The 24,497-nt window shown below is 42.3% G+C and overlaps 2 protein-coding genes across 2 annotated transcripts in view; one reads left to right on the top strand and one right to left on the bottom strand.

The window, feature by feature from the left end:
• LOC133267073 (dynein axonemal heavy chain 5-like) overlaps positions 1–24,497 on the bottom strand; it is a 459,819-nt gene that overhangs the window by 162,678 nt on the left and 272,644 nt on the right. The window lies entirely within an intron of this gene.
• Positions 520–24,497, top strand: part of TMEFF1 (transmembrane protein with EGF like and two follistatin like domains 1) — a 119,815-nt gene continuing 95,837 nt past the window's right edge. The window contains exon 1 of the mRNA XM_061449008.1: positions 520–1,417. Within this exon, the coding sequence (XP_061304992.1) occupies positions 535–1,417 (883 nt within the window). The 5' untranslated portion in view covers positions 520–534. The remainder of the gene's footprint in view (positions 1,418–24,497) is intronic.

Genomic DNA, 24,497 nt, shown 5'->3' with positions numbered 1-24,497 from the left:
ACAACAGCTATACCTTACAGCAAGCTGGTGACATCCAGCAGCACAGAGACCAAGCAGATGGGCAGTACAAACAGTTTGTACAGTGGATTAAAAAACTTGTATGAAATGTCAGTGACGACTGAGGCAGGAAAAAGTCTTGTTGAATGTAAAGCATTGTCCTGTGGTTTCCCTGTGTGAAAACGGTAACAGTGCTGTCAATTCACACAAAGCTTTCAGCCACACTACAACAGCAACGCAAGGTACGATGTGCCTGGCAGCCTGTACCCTTGCAGTGCTTCTGACCCTCTGAAGCATTCCCATGCCGGAGGCTGGAAAAACCCTTAGACAGTAAAAGAACAGTGTTACAGAAGTCACTACCTTCACTGTAAACATGTTTATTTACTTGGATCGATACAAATGCTCCCGCCATACGTGCTGTTCCGTAAATATTAAACACAACCCTTACAATTAATCAGCCGCAGAGATGCTCTCTTTGCTTTCTTCCCCATCCCCACTCACGCCGGCTTATTAGTGAATAACAAACCACCTCCCGGGATGACGAACGTCTTGCCAGGGGTCCGCCTTCCTCGCCGCCCCTCGGGACCCGCTCGGCTTACATGCACCCATCATTACTATCCCCACACGCCCTTCGGCGGCGGTACCCACCACCGGCCCGGCCCCCCGCTGCGCCCGGGTCCGGCCCCTTCACCGTTCCCAGTGGGGCGGCCGCCGCCGCTCGCCCTGCCCGCTGAGCGAGAAGAAACCCCTCATCTCCCCTCCGGTCCCGGGGGAGGGGGCTGCCATCACGTGTGCTTCCTCCCCCTCCTCTCCCTCCTCCTCCTCCTCCTCCTCCTCCGCGGCGGCGGCAGCAGCAGCAGCGGTCGCCTCGGCTCCGCTCCCTTTGTTGCAGGCGGAGCGGCGGCGCTGCCGGGCGCCGCGCACAAAGGAGCGCGGCTGGGGCGAGGCGGCCCCCGCCGGCGGATAGGCGCGGAGCTCTCCTCCGCTCCGCCGGGCTCAGTAGCCGCGCTGCACCGCACCGCCGGGGCCAGCCCCGCCTGCCGCCGGGCAGCGGTGGAGGAGGAGGCGGCAGCGGCGAGTCTGTGCGGCCGCCGCGGTGGGGATGCTGAAGGTGTGCTTCGGAGCGGTGGAGAAAGGACGGTCCCGCCCGGGCGGCGCCGCGGGCTCCGGTTGATGCTGCGGGCCTGCCGCCGCCATCCCGCTGCCGCCGGCGTTGCTCCTCGGCAGCCCCTCGCCATGCTGGGAGAGAGCCCGGCCGCCGCCCGACCGCTCCTGCGGGCGGGACCCCCCTTGGCGCTGTGCTACACCTCGGCCCTCCTGGTGCTCGCCCTCTCCTCGCTACCCGCCGGCCGCGCCTCCCACCCGCTGCCCGGCTCCGAGTGCCAGGGCAGCGGCAAAGGGAAAGGCATCAACTGCTCAGGTAACGAACGCCCTGCCGGCTCCGCGCACACCCGTGCGGGCAGAACACGCGTACACGTGGAGGGCTCAGAGCGGCCCCCGGCTCCTCCCGGCACGGAAAACAAAGGAGCGGCCCCGGGTGCGGGTACGTCGGGCCGGCGCCCCGGCCGGCGGGGTGATGCTTCTCCCCAGGGACAGTGGGGTCCGGGGGAGCCCCCTCTCCACCGGCTCCCCGCCCAAAGGAAAGAGTTCGCCGCCGCCTCTCGGCTTTTGTTCCTCTCTGCCCCCCCCCCCCCGCCTCTGTGCTGGCAGGTGCACACCGACCGCCCCGGGGGTTGTCCGCATCCCGCCCTGTTTCCCCGCCGCGCCGGACCGGTGCTGCCGCGGACAGGGAGCTGGGAAGAACCGGCCGGGATGAAAGCCCCTACTGTGCTCACCCGGGCTGTTTCTTCAGTGTCACCCTGTCCGTGTGCACAGCCCAGACCCGGGACAGGCTCTTCATCCGTCCTCCTTCCTCCGGTTGCTGTGCAGATCCACTTTGCATGAGATGCAGGCAGCAAAATACCCTGTAGTGTGCGCAGGATAAGCTTCTTTTTAGGGTTTTTTCCTGCTTTGGTTTTATGACAGGAGAATGCCTGCCCATCCTGTGCATAAGTATACGCTGGCATAATACAGTTTCAGTGTGGCTTGATTTGGCATGACAGCAGCACGTTTTCTTGTATCTTGAGGGATATGGTGTTTTCAAAGTAGAACGAAGTAAACACATACAATACAAAGTTTGCAATTTGTTAGACTTGTTTTTCTTCTAAAACTAGCACTTACAAAAAGTAATTTATTTATTTTTTTTTCTCTGAAAAATTGCTGGGTATGCCTCCTATTGCTTTGTAAAATGATGGCTTTATTCCACTGCAAGGATGGCCAGTGAGAGCCGCGCAAAGTGCCTTCTCCAAGGTGATGAACGGTTCTGCCCTGTGCACTCAGCCCCTCACTCCCATTGTCTTCAGCGGGGTTTGGAAGGCAATTTCCTCGTTGGAAGGAACTCTCAATACGTTCCAGGATAGGGCTCCCAACCTGTGTAACAGCTTTCAAGAAATGAGTGAATGGAATTGCAATCTTCCTCCTAATTGCATTTTTATAATTCAGATAATGCTGCTAGAACAGGCTTGCAAATTTGCTGACCAGCAAACTGTGGCAAGATGATTTTGCAATATAATCAATCTAACTGCTATTCACTCTTTGATACGCTCATTTGTTCTTCATTTTACCCAGTTTAGATGTACACTGCAGTAGCGTGCGGTATCACAACGCTACTGTTGTACTGCTGCCTGACTTCTCCATTCTATTTGTCTGAGTATCGTGGTTATTTTTAAAGAGAGGTTAAGAGGTTAATGTGTCACTGGCGTTAGTGGCTTACCCATCAGAGACATGTGGGTCATTAGACCATGACATGTGCATAAATCAGTGAGATTAAATATGAAAGGCTGATGAAATATATGAGGAAGTTTCGAAGGTAATGTGGAGCACACCATTATTTAGAAACCATCACAGAAAGAGGGCTTTCCAACCTGGAATTAGAAGACCGTATGCTATATCGAAGACATTCAGAATGATTCAGTTCTACTAAAAATAAGCAGAAGTAAATATATGTGCTATATAGGCATATATGGCAGGCACTGCTTGGAGAGTAACTACAAAAATAATGAAGGCAAATTTCATTAAAAAATGCAGTAGTCAGATTCTGCTATGGGTTAACTGTTTCATGCAAAACTGCAGTGTCTCAGTTCTGAACATTAATTTTGAAAGGACTAATACCAACTCATGGTATCTGGAACAGATTTTCCCCTCTCATACCTCTGTGTAGCTTCATTAACTTTTACTGGATAAGCTACTCCCTGAAAAAGACAAGTTGCCTGTATCTACATGCAGGGCCAGATGTTGGCATTAGCACCTTTCTCAGTGGGCTGCTACTGCGTACACTGCTACTTGCACTTAAAGTTAGACTTAAGAGCGCTATTTTTACTCTTTCTTCAAACATTTTAGCTCTCTAAAGTAGTACTTGTCATACTCAGAGATGCAAAATCCTTCTCTCCTGTTTGCATTGGGTTGACCTGCTGCCCTGGAACAGTTTTACACTTTTTGGGGGCTGTTCCTGATCTTGTAACATTTTATCATCACTAGGTTATGTAGCTACCTTTGTTTTCTGTTAGTTGTTTAGGAAATGCTGTACTCCGCTCCTTTATTCCTTTAGAATATAATGCTTCAGAAAGAGTTTGCTGCAGCAAAAGATCATTGCAAGGTGGAGGACACAGGCAAACAACATGAAAATTAAGAGATAGCTTTTTCAGCCTTGATTCTGCCCTTTCAGCCCATGCATAATTTTGTTAAATTATGATATAATTGCATCATCCCTGGCCAAGGGAAGAACATATAATCAAGTGATTAGAGCAGGAAACAGAGAATTAAGATGTATCTGGAGTTAATAGATGATGTGGACTTGTATGTGTTTGTTCATCTGTCAGTCCATACTTCTTTGCTAATCTAGGAAAATGAAATAGCCCCATTTTACCCAGAATGGGGTAAAAACCAAGTTAGTGTTTTCTGTCTGGAAAGGAGAGTCTTAGTTTGATGTTTTAGAGATGTTATATTATTCCCAGAGCAATCCATAGTCATCTTCTTTAACATTTCTGATAGTCACTGACTGTCTGTGAATAGGGTGGTGTGATGCTTGCATCTCTGCTCAGGCTATAAAACATTTGTGTCCTTAATAAAGGCTGTGAACTACTATTAAGCTACTGTTAAGCATCCAGAGAGTAAAAGTAAGTACAAAATGTAGTTAGTTCATGAGCTCCTAGTCCACTGGTCCTCTCTCCAGAGACACACACACTTCACGCGGGCATCCTCAGTTGCAGTTTCAGTCTGGTTGAATCTCTGGTGTACGATATGCCTTGGTCATACCTGTGACAGCCACAGAGGTTGCAGTTTGATCATAAATGACCAAATGCTGAGGATTTTGGTGAGAGGTGCACAGACTTAACAAGGGATTCTGTTCAGTGCATTGGTTTGGATTTGTACGCCCAGGGATTTTAATTAACAGGGATGTGTTTCTGTTGGTAAGCCTTTCAGCTTGCTGCTCCTTCATGTGATAAAATATGCTTATATGGGACAATTCCACATGCCTCTTATGAGTCTCTTAGGCCATATGCTGCTCCCAGTTTCTTAAATCCTCTCTAAGTGTAAAGATAAAATAGTTTCAAGATAGCTTATTGAGGATTGAGTGAGGTCAAGGAAAAATTAAGGACACCTTCACTTTCATGGAATTCCTCTTCTGAGGGGTATGAAAGCTTTTCTTTTGCACAGTCATAACAAGTCTGAAAGAGTTTGTAGATAAAAGTAGATGGAAATTAGTGATTAGGGAGAAGGAATGGGATAGAGGGACAAAGGAAGGTAGTTATATTGTGCTAGAATGATTCCTTAGTCTGGAAGGAATGGGCTGTTTATTGAGCATGGAAATGCAAGCTGTCAAAAAGCTTGTAAATTTTTAGAGAGAATAGCAGAGAAAGCTACAGGGGAGCCATCCTTCACCATGTATACATTATCTAAACCTTCAGTATGCTTTGGAGAAATGGTTTCTGCCCTGAAATAATTTAAGGAGTAAATTAGACAAATAGAGAATGTGGAAACAGTAGAAAAAAGAGAGAGGTGAAGCAGAGTACATACTAAGCCAATGGGAGTACAACAAGCACAAGCAAAATTCATGTGTTTTGATATTTTAAAATGTGGTAGGATGAGAAGGTAGTGGTAGACATCATCAGTAGGACAAAAGCATCTGAAGGCAGGACAAGAGCAGGTTGAGGGACGGAATGGATGGGAATCAAATGTGTTGATTGTTACATGAGCAGCAATACGGAAGCAGTATGAAAAAATACAGCTGGGAGTGGGAGCAACTCACAGAGGATGGACAAGGGTGGCAAAACCTGGCCACATCATATGCTTTTGTTTCAAAGCATGCCTTTTCCCCTTGTGCAAACAGAGTTTTAGGCGAAGAAGTTTTGGGAAGGGCACAAGGTGAGTGACACAAGCAAGAGGAGATCCAGTTTAAAGACTGATAAGGCAGAAATATCGAGGAGCGTGATCATAAGTCTGTGCAGTATAACAATAGAAGAGAAAAATTGTATTAATTATTGATCACTGCACACACCCAAAGGACTACTGTCACTGCTACTGGAGCTGCGTGTGGTACCATGGAAAAATAATACCTCTTTTTGTCTCATCCTTGCTTCTGTCTATTTTCCACCATCAGTAAATATGGTCTCATTCAGAATTTGCAAATCTTTTTCCTCTGCATCTCCTGCTGAGGTTGTTGTTCTCCTACTTCCTTGATGTGCAATGGAGTCTGTTCAGTTATGGACTCTTTGTTTCCATTACTTTGTTAGGTGCCTTCAAGTCTTGCCCTCCAGATTTTGTTGCAGGGATCCTCCAGGCTTAATATCATTAGATGCCAGTGCTAGCAGAAGAAACATAGCACACATATTTCAAGACAAAATTATCTGCTCAAGTCTTCACTGTGTAGCACTTTGATGTAGTGCATACAATTTATTCACAGCTGCTGTAATCGAGGACTAGAAATGAGGAATTTCTGTAGTTTTTGTGAGGGCCACCAGTGGTGTGCTCTTCTTCAGTGCTCACAGATTGTGGGGATGGTGGGAAGCAGCAAAATCTGAGGTCACGGAGGCCATGCCAAAGCAGGGGAGTACTTTGATTACTTAGCCTTGGCAGGACACCATCTTTGCTTGGCCAGTGACTTTGCCTTTGCTGACTCTGTTTTCTTGCAAAAGGGTTTGATATCTGAAGAACGGGACATTGAGAATGTTAAAAGTGCTAAAAAGCTAAATGAACAAGACTATGGTAGGGTTAGAAACACAACATTTGGGGCACAGGCTCTCAGTGCCTCAGGAACTGGTTTCCTAGGGAGATGATTATTCATTCACCCTTGCAAGGGTTTCTTTCTCAGAATCATCTAAGGTAGGTCAGCACTGAGCAGAAGGCACGCTTTCAGAAATGCTATCTGTATTTATTGGCAAATTGCAGCTTTAACGTTCAAACCAGAATGAACTGTCACTATTTTAAAGGCATGTTACCTATTACATGCCAGCTGTTGTAGCTGAAAACTTTGCCTTTTTCTTTAGGATAAGAAGGGGTCTAAAACTACTTGTGTCTTGTTCATCTGCACTTGAGACGAGCACTTGAGTTTATGAGTGAGTTGGCCAAAATGAATTTTATATAGACTCCTCACCCAGCTTCGTGTATTGTCTGAAGCTTTGGTCCAGACTGTCCCCACTGTTCGGGAAGAACTAAACATTAACATGCAGCTCTCTCTGCCCTGCCTGTGCCCAATCCATGCTTCAGACGTGAACGTGGATTTTGGAGGATATAAACCTCAGGCACTGCTGATCTCTGGAGCTCAGCCTTGGTTACTGCCTGGGCTCAGTGGGGACTCGCTGAACCAGAATGAGGTATGGCCTCAAGACTGGCTTTCATCTGTGCTTATCAGCTGGAACAGATGTACCCTTTTTGGTTTTTGTGAAGATTAAGTGGGTGAGGGTTTGTTAGGGCTTTTTTTTTTTTTTTTTGGTATATCATTCTAAGTTAAACAAGGCTAAAATAATTTGTGCTAAAGATATGATGCCACATTGGTGGGAATGTAAAAGCAGGGGATGGCAGAGAGGTACATGTGCACATAAATGAACCTAATTGTTTTAAGAAGTACACATCCTTTTATGTCTGCATAGATAAATTTGATCTGAAATTGTAGACAGGACTAGAATAATCAGTTATTTTATCTAAGATACTATGATTTAGGTTTCCATAAATGAATTATAGCAGTAAGCCAAATAAATGTGATACCTGTTTGTGCCAATCAAACTTCTGAAGTAATGATCTAAGCTCAGTCAGGTTACATATCACTTTGAGAAACTATTGTGAGGCATGTCTATAAATCAAGTACAAATAAAAAGTAAAGACAATTATTAAAAAGAGAAATTAAAGCACAGACAGTAACATGCACATATTTATTTCCCTTTAGTATAATTAGCTAGACATGAAATGTCCTTGCAGTACAGATCCTTATGCTAATTAAAGAGCCAAAAGGTAATTAAAGTAGAACTGAAAGTGTCAGAATTCCAGAAAATCATCTTGTAACAGACATCACTCCATCATTGTCACTAGTGGGATGGTAGTGTGGTAGTGTGATGGAGCAACTGAGGTCTGTCTGAAGGAACTGGATTGAATCCAATTTCTTTTATCATTTTTTGAGAAGAGGAAAAGAGGAGCTATGTTTGTTGTGGAAAATACTGCCAAGGTACCAAGACTTCTCTTATAATTTGCGTTAAAAAGAAAACAAGAAGTCTGACCCTTTTCTTGCTATTGATGTAAGCATAAGTATTTTGTATTTAAAGCCTGCTGCTTTTCTGCTAAGTTGACAGTAGACTGGATAAAAGGGAGAGTTAATATTTACTTGGGCTTGAAAAAAAAAGAAGCCGTGGTCAAGGTCTTTGAGTAGAGAGTATGAAGACAGAGAATCCCACTGATATTGACAGGAGGCTCGATTTACGCTCTTCCTATAAAGAGATTATCACGTTCCAACATTGATCCGTCAACTAAAAGTGCTTGTGACTTTTCCAGCCTGTGGCCAAACTTTGGCGAGTGTCCACAAAGCAGGTAGTAGCAGTAGTTCCCAGAATAACAACAGCTGTAACAACTGGGGAAATAAAAATGCTGATGTTGAATAAGGATCTGTTCTTCTGATTCTAGACTACTGCTTATCCTCCTTGATAGGCCCATACAGAAACTGTGGAATGGAAGTGGAGGTAGAAAACGATGGCATTTTTGAGGTGAAAACCTGTCTTTTTCTAAGCAGTCTGTAATAGTCAATAGAGCTGAAGACCAAGAAAGTTTTTTATAAATGATTCTTGAAAAATCATTCTACTCCAAGAATAGCTTTAGCTAATAAGAAAATTATAATTAAATAATGTGCTGTAAGCTAAATAGTTCTCTCTAATTGTTGTAGTTTATTCTTAGATCATCTTGGAATTCTAACAATTTAGAAATACAAGAACAAAAAGAGAGACAGTGGAGTTGTATTTTGTGGAGCTCCCAGGTGTGTAGAGAAGGGCTTGTTTGACTAAATAAGTCCATAGTAAGTTTTATTTTATGAAACCATTTCTTGTTAAAATGGGTTTTATCTGTGTGGTACTTTTCTTCCAGAAAAGGATAGGAAGAAAGAGACAAATTCTGGCTAGAATTAAGTTCAGCAATCAAAATTGTGATCTGATCAAATTAAAGTTTCCCGGAGAACCTTAAATCTGTCCCCTTGTCTTGGTGAACAGCTACAATGTATCCTGAATTCTAATTTAGCTCACAGGTGGCTTCAACAGTATCTGACAGCAGGATTATTTCGTCCTGTATTATTAGGTAGGTATTAGTGGTGTCATTAGTTGTTTAAGTATTTGGAATTCCTGGCTTGTAAGTTCTCCTATTTGTTTGTCTGATTGTTTGTTTTTTAAAAGAAAAAATACCAGGTCATCATTTTCACTTAAAGATTCTTACCAGGGAACTTCTGTCCTCTGTGGGGTGGGGAGCAAGATGCATGCCAGTGAAGATCTTTGCTAGAAATGTACCTAGAAGACTTCTGTTCTTGCTGACCCGGTTACATCCCCAGGCCTGGCTGGATGGGAGCTGGGACACCCCAGGCTCTGCATGCCTTTGCATACGTGCAAATGTGCATATGCGCATATGTGCACATTTGCTGATGTGAATTTCTCTGTTTCAGAGAGCAATCTACTGTTACACTGATATTAATGTTCATTTTTTTCGAGCTGCTCTAAAGCTGCCCCACTGGTCATAGTGTGGTTTGTGAGGAGGTGGTGTTTGACAAGCAAATTGGGATTTATTTTAGGATAATTTAAACACTCATTACAGCAGACAATTTCTAAGGGCTGAAAAGACAGGACTTCTCTGATAATAGATTATGTGTTGCAGCAACAGTGTTTAAAGGATCTAGTTCAAAATAAAATGAAATCCTTGTAATACCTCCCTTTTTACTTAGCATTATAAAAATAAATTTAGTTGCAATACAGTCTTGAAACACCCACGTTATATAACCGTGTACAAGCTGGCAGGATCCTCATCCACGCTTCAGAAATAGTGTTAATTAAGACCAGCAGGAAAACATGTGAAAATGAAAGAGAAGAAAATCAGGGACAAGACAGAACTGTCAGTAATTTCTCTGAAGGGACCTGGCTTCTCTTGGCAGGTGCCAGCTCCTCCCATAGCCTGTTTCTACCAGGCTGAGACCTTACTGTGCTCCTGTATATCTTAAGTAGGCGCAAAGCTCTCTGTGCTTCCTTAAGATGCATAAATGCATCCTGTGGGGTGCAGCTGAAGAAGAGGACAGGTATGATGTTCATAACAGACCGAAATGTGTTCAGGACATGAAACAATTTGTCTCAGGTCTGCTCGGGGGGCCAAAACCTACTGGAATACTGCTCTGTCTGCCTGCAAAGCCTTTGTAGGCAGCCCCATTCCAGGTGCCTGGCTGGCTATCAGGCAACAGCCGGCTTCCTTGAGGAAAGACCCTGAGGCATCTCTGCCTCACACCAATCTCACGGGATCAGTGTGGAAGCAGATGGGGTGAATGGGGGTGTCGGGTGAGCCAGAGAAGTGGGTCTGTGCAAACTCCAGTTAATCTACCCTTGATCTCCGTAGCGTGCTCAAGATGAACTCAAAATGTTCAGCTTTTGGAGCTCCAATTGCTTCACCCCATATCCAGCCCTGGTTATTTCCCAGACTGGCACGTTTCCACCCAGCTTCAGGAGTTTGACACATTTCAGTGTTCACCTACTGCTGACCTAAAAATCCTGTTTCAAGAGGCGCTTAACCGGCCTCAGTTATTAACTCATGTGAGTGCTGCATATGATGATGGGAGGAAAAACACACAGCCCGCAGTGAAATCTTGCTGTCACAGCTACTTGCATATGACTATAGAAAAGCTTCTATAAACACACATATTTCAGCAATGAGAAAGTGCTCTGTTGATTAAATCTGAAGCATAGAGAGGAGTTTGTTGTACCTTGCAAGAGTTTTACTCGGTCTCCTATTCAGAGGCTGTTTCACGTGCAGTTTCACATATGAAGAATGAGTGACTAGATAAATGTCAGTTGCTATATTTCCTTTCATATTTTAAACCAAGCAAGTATGTTAAGAAAATCAGCATAAAAGCTTGAGATAAAGGCTAGGTAAAGGTGTCAGTATCTATGCAGAAAACGCCCCAAATAGTCTGGGCATTCAAAATGAGTGAATGCTTTTGAAATTGTAAGTTGCAATCCTTAAGGGTGTCCATAAAACACAAGACCAAGCTATAAAGCCTTCAGCTGGTTGAGGGAGACAGCTCAAACAGCATTTTCAACAGGTATTTCCTCTAGCTCTTACAGACGTTTACCTAAACAAGTCTGTGAGGCAGAGTTCCTTTTCCCTGCCTTGGTATTTCCATAGAAAGTTAGCTAAAACATTGTGGCTGGGTAGCAGTGTGTCGCTTTAAAACTCAGGGAAGCACTGCTCTAATTAAATGTTTACATTTTGCTAATTAGTATTGACTCTGACTGTGTGCTGCCTTTATCTGATCCCTCTGGGAGGGGAAGAGGTCAGTGTGCTGTGCCAAATGGGGGGCAGAGGAGAACAGCAGAGAATCCTTAGGCTAAACGAAGAGAGCCCTCCACAAGCGATACCACCATGTGCAGTGCTGGGCAGATGAACTGTTAGTCTCATAAAGCACCATCCCCCTCCAGCAGCTTTTCCTTGATTTCATCCTCCACCTCTACAGAAGTTTACCTAGACAATTCTGTGAGGCAGAGCTCCTTTTTCCTGCCTTGATTGGAAGTATAACTTTATGGAAGTATCATTTCAAGGTTATAAAACTGAAAATAAAATAGGCAGGCTCCTGTTGAGGTTATAGAAATACTTTCTCTTCTAAAGCATGGGTTGGGAAGGCAATTTATTTCATTGTGTTTCTTCTCTGTTTAACTGCAAAGGATGTCCTTTGCTTATGTGGATGTTTACACCTACAAAGAATGTCTTTGTGAAAATAGTTATGTGTGTTTGAAATGTGCAAAATTGGTTCTGAGCTTTAATAAATGCTCTTTTTCACATCAGAATCTAGTGCCTATGGTAGGGATGAAACAGAAAAGTTGGCTAGGAAATGCAAAGAACAGCTGCCTATTTTTTTTTTAAGTGAGAAGAGGCCTGTCATTATCTCGATGCTCTTTGTTAAAACCTCTGTCTGTAATATAAGGGAGTTATCCAGGTGAGAGAGCACAACCTCCACATTTGCAAGGGATATTCATGCTGCTGGCTGAGTAAACAAAGAGGATCACTGGAACCAGACTCTGAATTTGAGTGTTTTGGGTGATTTATCTACCAGATGGTAAATGCAGCCCAATGTAAAAAATTAGTCTGGGAGCAGGGAATCAATCATCCAGCACACTGATCAGCAAAGGGATTTGGGTGTTACAGCAGAAAAATTAATGAGCTGGCAATCCACTGCAGAGCAGCATTAAAACAAAAAGATACTACGCTGTAATAAAAGAGTCCTCACCCAGAAGACAAAGGAGATGAACACACTGCTTTATTAGACAATTGATAAACCTAATCTAAAGCAGTGTATTAGATACCAAAACCATAATATTATTCAAACATAATGATTAAAAAGTTCCATATCAAAATCTGGAAATCAGAGTTACTTTAGGAAAGTGAAGTTTTTCACTGCTTTCACATTTGTTTCCCGCATGCATAGGCTCTTCTGTCATAGGAATTACTTATTAGTATTCTATATTATAGTAATAGATATTTCTTTGCTATTTAAAGTCACAGTACAGTGCATTCAGAATTGCCTAATGAAAGATTATAAGATACCAATGGTAGCTTTATGTCACAGTTATATCTTTCTATAAAGATCTTGAAAATGTGTCCCTAGCCCCTTTCAGTTACTCAGGCTACAAGAGCACAGAAGGCTACAGAATAGCTTCTTCACCAAAAGTGCTTCATGACTTTTCTCTGATTTTTCATGGGAAGCCATTGAGTCTCCGTTTAGAAGAGACTAAGAGAAGGTGGCTCCTGTGCTCAATTTCCACTTCTTAAGGCTTTTTTTTCTTTGGGTTTTGTTTGTTTGTTTTTGGTTTTTTTTTTACATTATTCTAAGGATTAGGTGTAGGTTAGGCTCTTTGGGAAATGACAGTATGTACAGGTTCCTTCTGCAGGGAGGAAGGGCAGCAGCAGGGTCTGGCCATGCTGGTGTGGGGCCACTTGACACAGCTGGAAAGTCTCTCTGTGGGTCCCCTTTCAAGCCTGAGGCACCAAAGTTACTCCTGTGACTGCAAATAGCTGGAAGACGTGGGTTGGAAGATACCTCTTTTCTACTGTGGAAAGCTACCTAAAGCTGTTCCTGTGTGTCCTCTGTGGGTAACCACTTTTATTTCTGAAAACAGCCAAGGAAATAAGAATCCTTAATGCCATACTGTCCTCTCATGTTGGCCTTTTCTTCTTTGGTTTGTTTTTTTCTCGGGGGTGGGAATTTTAGGCCAGTGAACAACTAGCAAAGCACATACCAAAAATCTCCAGTGTCCCTTTAAACCATGCAAATGTAATCCCCTAATTGTCTTTCACTTAGTATTTCCTGTTTGTGTGTTTTGTAGTTTTTTTTTGGTTGGTTGGTTGGCTGGTTTGGGGGTGTGTGTGTATTGGCAGTTTTTATTTGTTTTCTGTTTTAAATGACTCCTGGATCAAGATTTCTGCAAACATAAGGGAAACTACTACTAAATAGTAGAGTGAAGCCCACTACCTAAGGAGCTTTTCCAGAAGCACTAAACGCTGCTTAAAATCAACAAGAGGTCTTAGATTATGGTCCCTGTGAAAAACAGATTTCTCTATGTACAGAGCAAGCAGTAAGGACGTGCAAATATGAGTCTTATACAGATTAGGGGCGTAGGAAAAATGATTTTTCCATTGAGTTGCAGGAACTGCAACCAAGCCCATACCAAAGTGATGGACTTGATTGCCTACATTTCTCTGAGCCGCAAAGACGTGTTTGCCTTAAAATGAAAAAGTAGTTTCTGATGATGTGCTAGATTATACTTAGGTCAAGTATAATTAGGTTAAGGCTAACCGAGTTCAGCCTGGGTGTAAATAGGAACTGTACCTCAGTAGTCAGCGTGTATCTCAGGGCTGAAATTGGCCTTTTATTTCATTTCAGTCGTATGGGTGTGAGAAAAAGAGCAGAATGTAGTCATGTGCATATTTACATGTAGGGTTTGTTTTTTTTTTCTCTTGCTATATACATTTTGGATGTGCACAACACCATTAAAGATGTGTAAAGACTGCGGCCTGAGGGTGCTGGTGGCCCTGCATTCAAACAGAAAATGAGGATTAAATTCAGGTTGGCAGTGACGCAGTGTCTGTCAGTGCCACAGCAGCGAGGTGATTCAGAACAAAGGTGATAACTTGCCTGTGATGCTGGTCTTGTGCCCCTCCTCACCCTGTCCCCCTGGCTGGACTGACTGTACCTGGGGGAGGAAGGGCTCCACTCCTTGCTCGCTTGGCTAGCTGTGGGAGGACACCTGGCAAAGTCAAGATGTCCTTTGCAGCCTCTAGGCAAGGGCAGAATGAGAGCCAGCAAGTCAAAGTTCCTTGATTCTCTGCTGTACAGCAGGTAATAGCAGCTAATTTATGGCAATTAGGAAGTCTCCCTCAAGAGCTGTAAGCTGACACTGGGCGCATTTTGGCAGTGTCCACTCGCTGCGCTCCTCGGCCCCGGGAACCGCAGGGAAGACAACTTGTGAGCTGGCTAATCCGCCGTTACATTTGCCGAGGGAATCCCCAGCAGGGAACCGTGAATAATTTCCACCTGCTTCATACTGCATGAGTGGCACAACGGGAACAGAGGGAGATGGATGAATACATCGAAGGAGAGGCGGCCTCCTGTCCGTCCTCTAAATAAGGCTTGTTTCTTAGTCTGAAATGCTGGGCATCCCGGCTTTATCCAGCTTGCCGGTGTGGAGCTCTGAGTGAGCTGGAGTTCCTCAGTTCTCTGCAAACCTGGCAGCTCTATCAGCCCTGCAACAGCCATCGCTGTGAGAGACGATGAGGCAGGAGGGTATGCCTTGGATGTTATGCTGTAGCCCAACTATAAGCTCCCAGCCCCTGAAAATCCTTTCAAGATGGCAAAGGGGGTGAACAGGAGCTTTGGGAATTGTGTTTCTCCTTGTGTTTCTGTCAGGATAAACAAGCAGGCAGAGAGGAATTATGAGCTATAGATTTGGCTGACAAGAAGTCACACGGGAGAAAAACAAATTTCAGTAAGCTGAGTGGCTCCTCGGTGGTGATTTGTGTTTTAGAAGCACAATATAGTTAAAGTTTGAAAGGAGTGGAGCTGGTGGCTCAGGTCCTTCTGGGTTTTGTAACTTACTGGAATTACTGGAATTCATTAAGAACCCTGAATGATCAACCAGGGGCTTGCTTGCTTGTTTTCTCCCTGTGTCTTTTATATAGCTGGCTTTTTTTTTTTTGGTTTCTTTTCCAGGGTTTTCAGACAGTTTAATTATGGTTTTCAAAACTACCCCTGAATAGCATAGTGTATGGGTGCTTGGAGGAGAAAGTTTATGCAAACCTAATTATACTTCAGCACCATTCATACTGTTTATGTTTCAGGCATATTACCCAAGAGTTAATTTATTTCCTTTCTTTGTATATAAAATAGGAATCTAATGCTATTTTTACAAAGTTATATGTAACATAAGAATGCACCGCAATGATTTTTTAATTTATAGATCTGTTAGAGGATTTTAATGAGGCTGAACTGCAAGAGGGGACTGAGGTTTCTGTATTAATTTGGAAACTACCAGATTTAACTGTTACATTTTAATCTCTTACATGGAAAATACTCTCTTGTTGGAATTAGCTTCTATATAATCTTATGAAAATAAAAACGCCGTTAGTCTTTCCCTTTAAATCAGTAACTACTCAAGATATTTCTATAAATTCTTGATTTTGATATGGATTGGCAGGGTCTCTGGGAACACGGAGGTATGGTTCCCTCTAATTAAGTTTTGAAGTTTATCCTTATTGTTTCCTTGGAAAGGTCTGTAGCTGTAGAACATTCAGTGCTGGCTCTAGAATCTTGCAGACCACAAATACAGCTTTCAATTTTTATTTATTTATTTGTTTCTGCTGGGTAACACCTTTTTAAGTAAGTCAGTGTTTAATTTTCTGTATCTAATTAATTTCTGTAACTTACCTAGAAATACGTATTTCTTTCTGTGCTTTTAAGTGGAAAGGTAATATTCCCACAAAAGAGCTTGTTGTACACACTGACAGTCTGTCATCCACACAGCTGGAAGACATCTCCCATGGCATCGAGCCTCCTTGGTCATTATTTCTGCATTCAAGCCTACTCCTCAGAATCACCCATTTTGTTTCTCATTGAACTCACTATATACTGTTTGCTTAACCATGTCTTACCAATGGAATTTAAAAAGCTTAATATGCAAGTTTAGAATTCTGTTTAAAAACTTGATATGCAGCTTATATATATAGCTTATATATATATATATATATATATATAAAATTAAGGTACTAGAAATTAGGGACATTCTTGTAAATATTCTTACAATAATCTTGCTCTTATAACTTCTCTGCTTAGAAATTTCCCACCTCAGGAAGATAACCCATAACTTTTTTGGATGTGCTTTAAAAGATCTCTGAAACTTACACATGGACAAAACTAGCCTGAAAATGGCTTTATATCTTTTTGGTGTTAATTAGAGTTGAAGCTTGGGTGAAACCTTGGATGTTAGGAAAATAATAATTACAGTACTTATATTTTTTAAATAGAACTTGATATATTCAATGAACAGCTTCCACTGCTGTGAATTATTGCATCCTGCTTGAATTGCTTTGAGAAATAAAGCATCCAGACAATGAGAAATGCCCAATTAGTGAATACGACTGGAAAATCTGATTTGAGCAACTAGTCTAGCATTGCAGAAGAACATAAAAAGATTACATTTGCTTGAATAACATTAATTCAGGAATCTTCTTGTTTCTGAGTATTTGCTCTTTTATTCTTTTATTATGTCTTTGCTTTGCCTTTAAGGAAAAAAATAACAAACACCCTCCCTCCCAAAACAACCCTACCCACTAACATCTAGGGAAAATACAGGTAATTCATAGGGTGGACTGTGGCTGTGTGGAAGGTTAAAACCATTGTATCCTCTCACTTGAATTAGCGTTATAATGGGTACCAATGAAAGTAGTTGCTGTGAACTAGCCACCTGAAAAAGAGACACAGAATGTTTCTATATTCTTACTGAAAAGCAAAGACCTAGCAACCCTGGACTGTCCGTCCAGGCCTGGGATCCTGTGGTTTCCAGTGGATGTTTTTCCACCACCCTGCCTCTTCCACTCAGTGATCCCTCTCCTCCAGCTTTCTTTGTGGTCTTCTTTCCACCTCTGGCGTACCTGCCAGCTCTCTTTCCTTCATAGTCAGTTCTCAGCTTTGTACTCAAACTGTTTTCTGCTCTTGGGCAAGGAGACCGCTGAGACCATACAAATATGACAAATATACAAGTTTGCCAGCACTGATTCTGAAGCCACAGCTCATCTGGGACATCACGAAGAAGGAGCTCATTGAATAGGAAGACTGTAACCAGTTTTGCTGGTGGCATGTAATAGGTAAACCTCTTCTAGCAGCTTAACATTTCAGGTGGATTGGACGTATTTTCACATAGCAGAATACAATGATTTGAGCTTTGGAAATAATACTTCCTTCACTGCACCTTGTATCTCAGTTTGTGCATGAATAATGTGGAAAAGCTCAAACACCTTAATGGTAAAAGGTACAGTTTTGTTACTGCAAATAAAGACAAAACATTGTATGTGCCCCAACCTCATTATTAAAAACTACACAGCTGGAAATTTTCTGTGAAAACAGTAAGCCTGTGTGCTATAAATAACTTAAAATGTGATCTTATGATGGAAAATATTATACTGTTAACTAAAAATACAGTTCTCAGCTCTGTGTACTATTACAACTTTGGAGTTAGCAAGTTACATTAAAATCAAAGAACTCTGCCTTAACTTGAAAATATGTTCGTAAGTTAGAAAATGCCAGCATTCTGGACTATCTGACTGACTATCTCAGATAAGTCAAATACCCTCAGTTTGATGGGGACATTTCTGAGGTTCCCTCACAACTTAGCCTGCAGAAACTGTGTACAGCTTTTTCTTCCAGGCTGAGTAAGCCTGCCTATTTCTTGTTATGGAAATAAAACCAGTACAAATGCGACAAGTATTTGTGCTATTTATCTCATAGAAAAATAAGCTGAATAATATTGTCAGATAACACTGGAAAAAAAATTTTGCAGAGCAGGAAGGAAGAGTTACAGGGTTTGGTTTTTTGGAAGGTGTTGATTTTGGTTTTGATTTATAACTGTGACAGAAATCCCAATTTAAAAGTAAGGTTTTACAAGCCTAGGTATTGAATTGACCTTGCCCAGGGTTTCAGCCTGCTGCTCCTGGCTGTGTATCCCACCACAGACCTTGTCCTACCTCATCTTTCAGTCCACCCTGCTCTCAACTGGGTCAACTCACTAAAAGGCAGCAGAACATTAATGCAGCAAAAAGTGGCTGTTTTCTTTTCTTAGTGTTACTGCTGGCTTAGTGACTGTTTTGACAAGTACCAGACATGACAGGGCCATGAGGTGGAGAGCAGGGAGCGGTAATGAGGAGATGCAAGGCCCCATCCCCAGCAGCACCAGTGAGCTGCCTGCAAAACCATACCCTTGCTGCAGGAACTCCTGCCAACTCTTCGCTGCCCAGCCAATGGAGTGCTGTAGCCAAATAGGAAGATAAGGTCTTTAGGAAAATGTTTGTACCTCTTTGCTTGGCTAGTGAGGCCATACATGTATTTGACATATGGGATGAATTTTTCCTGGTATTTCTCTGTGAAAATGCATCACATATTCAGACTAGCACTTCTTGCTGGCCTGGACAGACTCGCTGCAGCCATAGATAGATCTTGTGCCATAGATTTTTATCACAATGCTGGAATTACAAATTTCAGTGTTTGTCTTTCTGCATAATGGGCAGAAATCTGATAAAGACGTGGTCTTTCTGAAAATGGGGAGTAGTGTGTGTGGGTGCATAATCAGATTGCCAGGGAAATTTCCTGCAGATTTCCAGTGCAGCTGAAGTCTGTCAGACAGAAAAGGTTTGTTCCGTTTTTCAGAGTCTTACATAGGCAGTACAGAAGCACTGTGTATGATTCATTTTCTTGTTTAATCTGCCTTGTTCTTCATGTTACACTTCACTAAATATATTTACTTTTATTTCTGCCATTCCACATGACAGAATTTATCTGCAAGAAGGAATTTTAACTGCAAGAAAGGTTTTATAGACTGAGTGAAGCAGCAAAGCATGAGGCAGGAATCTAATGCAAGATGTTAAGCACTGTCTTTCCCAAAATCAAGGAGCAATTAAACTTTTTATTTTACTAAAGAACTTGAAACCTGTAAAGTAATATGGTAGCATAATAGGAAGTGGTTTTTAATGAGTTTATGCAGTTATTGCGAGTTAAAAGCAGCTGCATGTTTGCCTAACAAAATACTGGGAATACATTATCAGATGTTGGTGATAATGCAGTCACAACAATGGCAATATACATAAGCCTCTCAGAGCTATTAAATTTACTCTATCTTCTAGGAGGAGAAAAAACAAGCAAAGAAAGCAAGACACAGCTGTAGGGGAAAAAACCCACAGGGTTAGACCAAGAAAGTACCGGAGCTAACAAAAAAAGAGCAATCAAGTTCGCCTTGAATGGCAAAAACAAAACAACCCCAAACAAAACAAAAATAAACATTCTAGCTTCACAGTTAGCATCTCTGGAAACATGCTTGGTGGGAGATTTTAATCACCTAATCAAAAAAGTAATGGAAACATTAATGATTTCTAACCTGCTGAAACTTGGCGTCTCTTGGGGTCTGCTTCATCATCTGAATGTACAAGATCTGCATCTGCCAGCTTGGCTCATGAGCACAAAACTCAAGGAAAAACAGACTATTTCTTAGAGAGCTGTGTTGTACCCTTTCCAGTTTAGCAAGACAGTAGATTTGAAACATTGCATAAAATATACAGGTTTTATTCCCTTGTGCTTATGGAAGCAGCCTTCCCAGGCACTGGACAGTAGGGAAGCTGAGGACATGGCAGCTGTACTGTCTTTCTACCCCTGCTCCTCCCTGCAATCTGGTGTCGCCTCTGTATTTGCCCTTGGTGTCTTCTGTCACAGCACAGGCCATGGATTAAGATATCCAAGAGTACCAGTCCGTGGTGTACCTGGGTTGTTACTGTCTACCAGCGGCATGGCAAGCTATTGACCACTACGTTTTGAACCTGGCAGTCCAGCCAATTTGCAGCTGATCTGTCTGTCCCCCCTGGATTTCATCAGCTTAAAAAGGATAGCGCTGTGGGAGATAGTATCGGAAGTCTGAATATATTTTACCTCTGCTGCTTTCCATTCAGATTTTTCCTCCATGGAAGAGAGTGAATGGAGTCAAACATGACTTGCTCTTAAATACATGCTGGCTACTCCTGCTAGTGTTCTCCTGCTTGTTTTTGGAGCTGAATTACAGGAGGATGTTCTTCAGGAACTTTCCAAGGGCAAAGGCGAGGCTGACCCACTGATTGTTCCCTGGGTCCCCTTCCTTGCTTGTCCTTCAATAAGATGGGAATAATGTTAGCTTTTTCCTTATCATCAGGGACCTTCTCCTGTGACCTCGATTTTTCCCAGGTAATTGGCAACAGCTTCACAGGTGATTACAACAGCTTCGCAGTCACATTAGTCACCTCTGTCAGATCCTTGAGTGAAAGTGGCCTGAGGGATCTGAACATATCTGGTTTCTCTAAGTAGTCTCTAACCTATTGCTGCTTTGCTGTTTGGCTGGCCCCCTGTTTTCCAAGCAGGGTTGATACTTGCTGGGACTCGGGAGCAGGTTTTGTCTACAAAGGCTTGTAAGAAGGGCCACTGTGTGCTTCAGCCTCTTTGGTGGCTGTTGCTTGTCTCTTCCCCATCCATCATCAGACTCGCATTTTTCCTGACCTTCCTCTTTCAAATATCATTCTGGTAGAATTGTTTGGTTTTAACCTTAATGTCCCCTGCTAGCTCAGCCTGTTTCTGTGCCAGAGTGCCTGGGCAATGCTCTTATTCTCCTCCTGTCTCACCTATCTTTATTTGCTCGTGTGCTCCCTTTTTGTGTTTTCAGCTCATTAAGGCTCTTCTCAACCAAGCAGGCGCTCTGCCAGACAGGTGAAGTCAAGGTAGGGAATAGTCAGAGCCACATAAAGGTGTACTTGTGAAAAATATGACTTTTCTAGTGTACTTGTGAAAAATATGAGTTTTCTAAAGGAGATAGGTTTAGGCTGAAGAGGGCCAGGACTTTTAAATTAGATGTAGTGGTGCCCTTGTTTGTCCAGGAAGAGGACATTGACTGTAAGGATATGAGGGTGGGTGAAATGCCAGACTGTTCATCCTGCTTTGTGGCAATTTTTTCATTTCATGCTAAACTTCATATTACTGCAGCCTCATTGCTACCAAGGCAGTTGCACATAACTCACTGTGTGGAGCCAAAAGTGGACAGGGCAGCAGGAAAGTAAGGAGAGCAGGTTTCTGAGGAAACGGAAACATTGGGTCTGCCTATGTCGGAAGAGACCACTGAAGGTTAGCGTGTAAGGGGGGTTGGAAAGGGTAACTGGCTGGATGTCAGAAAAGGTGTGGCAGGGTGGCAGGTGAGGAAAGTTATTCCTCAGAGAAGAGGGATTGGAAGATTAAAAGACCAGGAGGAAGAGTTCATTATTAACTCTGGGTCAAGTGGCTGTGGCAGGCTAAAACAAGCAAGAAAGGAAAATCTTTAGTCAGAAGTGAATAAAGATTAGAATTTCTTGAGTTCGAGATAAAAGTTAAAGAAACAGGAAGAGGCAAATACAAGAACAGAAGGAATAGTTAAAAAGGGAATTTGGAGTCATCAGCTTGGAAACAAAGAGTAAAAGTCCTGCTAGCTTCAGAAAAGGAGAGAGCAAGGGGTGAGAACAGGAACCTTTCCTAGCTACTGGGGAGCAAAACTGGATCATGTAACAGAAGAGGCTATGGGTGGTTGTGAGGCAGGATGCAGTGAGGAGGGCATGGCAGTGAGAGCATGGGCAGCAACCAGGGTCTTGGAAAAGCAACTGGAGAAAGGGTATCAGTAGAAGAAGAGAATAAGAGATGGTACTGCATCTAGGTGAGGAACTGGCCGAGTGTGAGAAAAAGTGTATTAGTAGGAAGGAGAAATACACAGAAGATTTCTGGAAAAAAAAAACAACCCAAACCCTCCTACATCAGGAAGCAGGAGAGGGGAAATAAGTTCGTAAAAAAATCTGATTTCTTTATTCTTTTTTGTCTTTCTTAAAACAAGCAAATAAACCAGAAAAACAAACCTTCATCCCTGCTAGTGCATCTTTATCTAAATTCTTTCATCAGTTCCTGTGGTTTCCAGTTTGAAATATATATATGTGTTCCCTGTTTAACAGACTGTAGGGAAAATGACAGATTAAGCTCCTAATCCTGAAAATACGTATGTGCTTAATTCTGCAGTCATATACTTATGTTCTTAACTGTTTTTGTTAGATCAGAACTGGAGTGCTCAACTGCTTTAAGTATTGCAAATGAAGATGCTTTCAAAAGGATTTAACACTGTTTCAGACTTAACAGATTTGGACACTAGATGAAGAATACTTAAAAAAAAAAATAAAACCCAACTCTGAAAGACACACATAATTTTTAATTTGCTCTGATATCTTTGTACAACTGCAAATTCCATATATTTATCATTCATGGATTTTCAAAGCTGAAGTTAATTATTTAATGTTTATCAGTACCTTTGAAAATCTCCTGCTAATTGATTTCAGAAAAATGTTATGTCCAAATCCCAAATTAAGACACATGATGCTGGACCTAATCTGCAGTGACTGGATCAAGTCTTTAAATTAAAACCAGCTAGGCATTTTTCCAGTTTGGAGTCAGAAATACAGAACATGCACAAGCTGGGTTTTGTCTTTATCATTCATATCTAATTAATTCAAAACATTTGGTTAATAATTTTTAATTGAGATTTTTCATTGGAACATTTATTTGTGCTATTTAAAAAGAAATTATAATTGTCAGGGTTTTCTGAGCATACTCTGACTTTATTCCTAGAGTTCCATATTAAAATGAATGAGGTTGATATGACAAAAGTTTATAATTAGTTTTTGCATAATTTTTGTATATGTTGCAAACTTTTGATGAAGAAAGTTAGATTGGTGACAAAGAAACTGTGTCCTTTTCTTTCTCTGATTAATATTGTTTGTAGATGTGGAATCACCTTGTTGTTTAGTACAGACATAAGTCATACTCTGCTTCCGTAATTTTTACTCCGTGCTGTGAGGAAGACAGAGCAAGTGCTCTGGTGGTGTGCTGAACTTGTACATGTAGTGATTTTGATGTTAAGGCTGTCCCTGGGACAACATGATTTAGGTTGTCTGACAGTTGGGTTTGACAGAAGTGCTTGGCAGCTGGATAACACAGTGCAATAGTGCTGGACTCACTATTGCATTATGTATGTATATATTTTTTGTAAGGCTGGATGAAACACATGGTCTTTTGCCTATAAAGGCGTGTTCTCCATGTGATGTGCTTCTGTAGCAATATCCTAGAGTAGCAATAGTATTACTTGTTACCAGTGCTAACAGAGCTACTGCTATAGAAAGAGTATGCTATCAGAATTACGCCTGAAGAAATAATGTGGTTTTTTTTGAACAAGAATATTTCTGGTAACGTCTTCATGAAAAATGGTCTTGCAGCCCTTGGGAAACAGCTTTTTGCTGCATTCAGCAACTGTCCCATCCTCTGGCAGCAGCCTATACACGAGAAACATTCCAGCATCTTCAGCTTTTCACAGTGGACACAACTTAGAGTTCAGAAACTTCCTCTGCAGTCTGTTACTTTCTCAATCTCTCTTGATGTCATGGATTTCTCTCTCTGAGGTTCTTCTTATACATACAGTGTTTTTCTCTTCTCCTTTTCTTAGCCTTGTGGTATTTCATTAATTTGGGCTTATGAACAGAGGAGGTAAAGGCAGCCTTTCCTTCCTTTTCTAATATGTTGCTGTGACAAGCCCACAGCCTTGTATTGAAGTATGCAGTATTTGAGTACCTGCCTAGGCATTAGCACGATAGCATTTGTCGTGTAGGATCCTTCTCTTTTCTCTCTCCATCCCCTGGGGAAAATTGGATGCTGATTATATTGCTATACTTAGTGAGTTTAATAGTGAAGCAAAAGTTGAGGAGCAGGAAAATGCAAAGAAGAAAGTAATTGGAGGACCATATTTGTCAAGACTCTTGGGCACTGTAAAACTGTCTGAGGTACAGCACCACTTGTCTCTGCAGGAGATGGAGCTCTCCACAGGAATGCTGGAGTATGCCATCTCTGGTTCTAGACCACCACAAACACCACCGCTGGATATGCAAGGGACAAAGCTTTTCCTGGTGTTTGTGTGTTCAGGCATGCTCTGTGCTTGGCCTGGTGCGGTCTTCTTCCTTCATCAAAACCCACTCCTTCCAAGAACTCTTTGTACTTCATGTCCACTTCTGTTCTACAATTTTTTTTTTGTTTTGTCATCTTGCACTGAGGTTGAATTTCTTGTGTTAGGACAAAGACCTTTTACCGTTCATGAACCGTGTCAGAAACATTTTTTGCACTCTGTGTTTAACTGAAAGTGACCCAGCTATCGGGAGGGCACAAGAATTTCAAGCAAGATTTTATTTTCTGGTTCTAGGAACAGTAACGGGAAGACACACTTATTGTTTCCTTGTCTGAAAATCATCCTTGGTCTAGGAGGAGTGAAAAAACAAAGTTGTGATTGGACCCATCACTTGTACCCTCTGTCACCTTTAGCTATTCTGGATGCCACTTTTAGTCCTACTGTTCA

The sequence above is a fragment of the Pezoporus flaviventris genome, unplaced genomic scaffold (assembly GCF_033815535.1).
Source record: "Pezoporus flaviventris isolate CSIRO_AGI_PZ_B2104156 unplaced genomic scaffold, CSIRO_AGI_Pfla_v1 ptg000007l, whole genome shotgun sequence".
Lineage (NCBI taxonomy): Eukaryota > Metazoa > Chordata > Aves > Psittaciformes > Psittacidae > Pezoporus > Pezoporus flaviventris.
The sequence above is the reverse complement of the archived record's forward strand: the minus strand, read 5'-3'. Positions and strand labels throughout refer to the sequence as shown.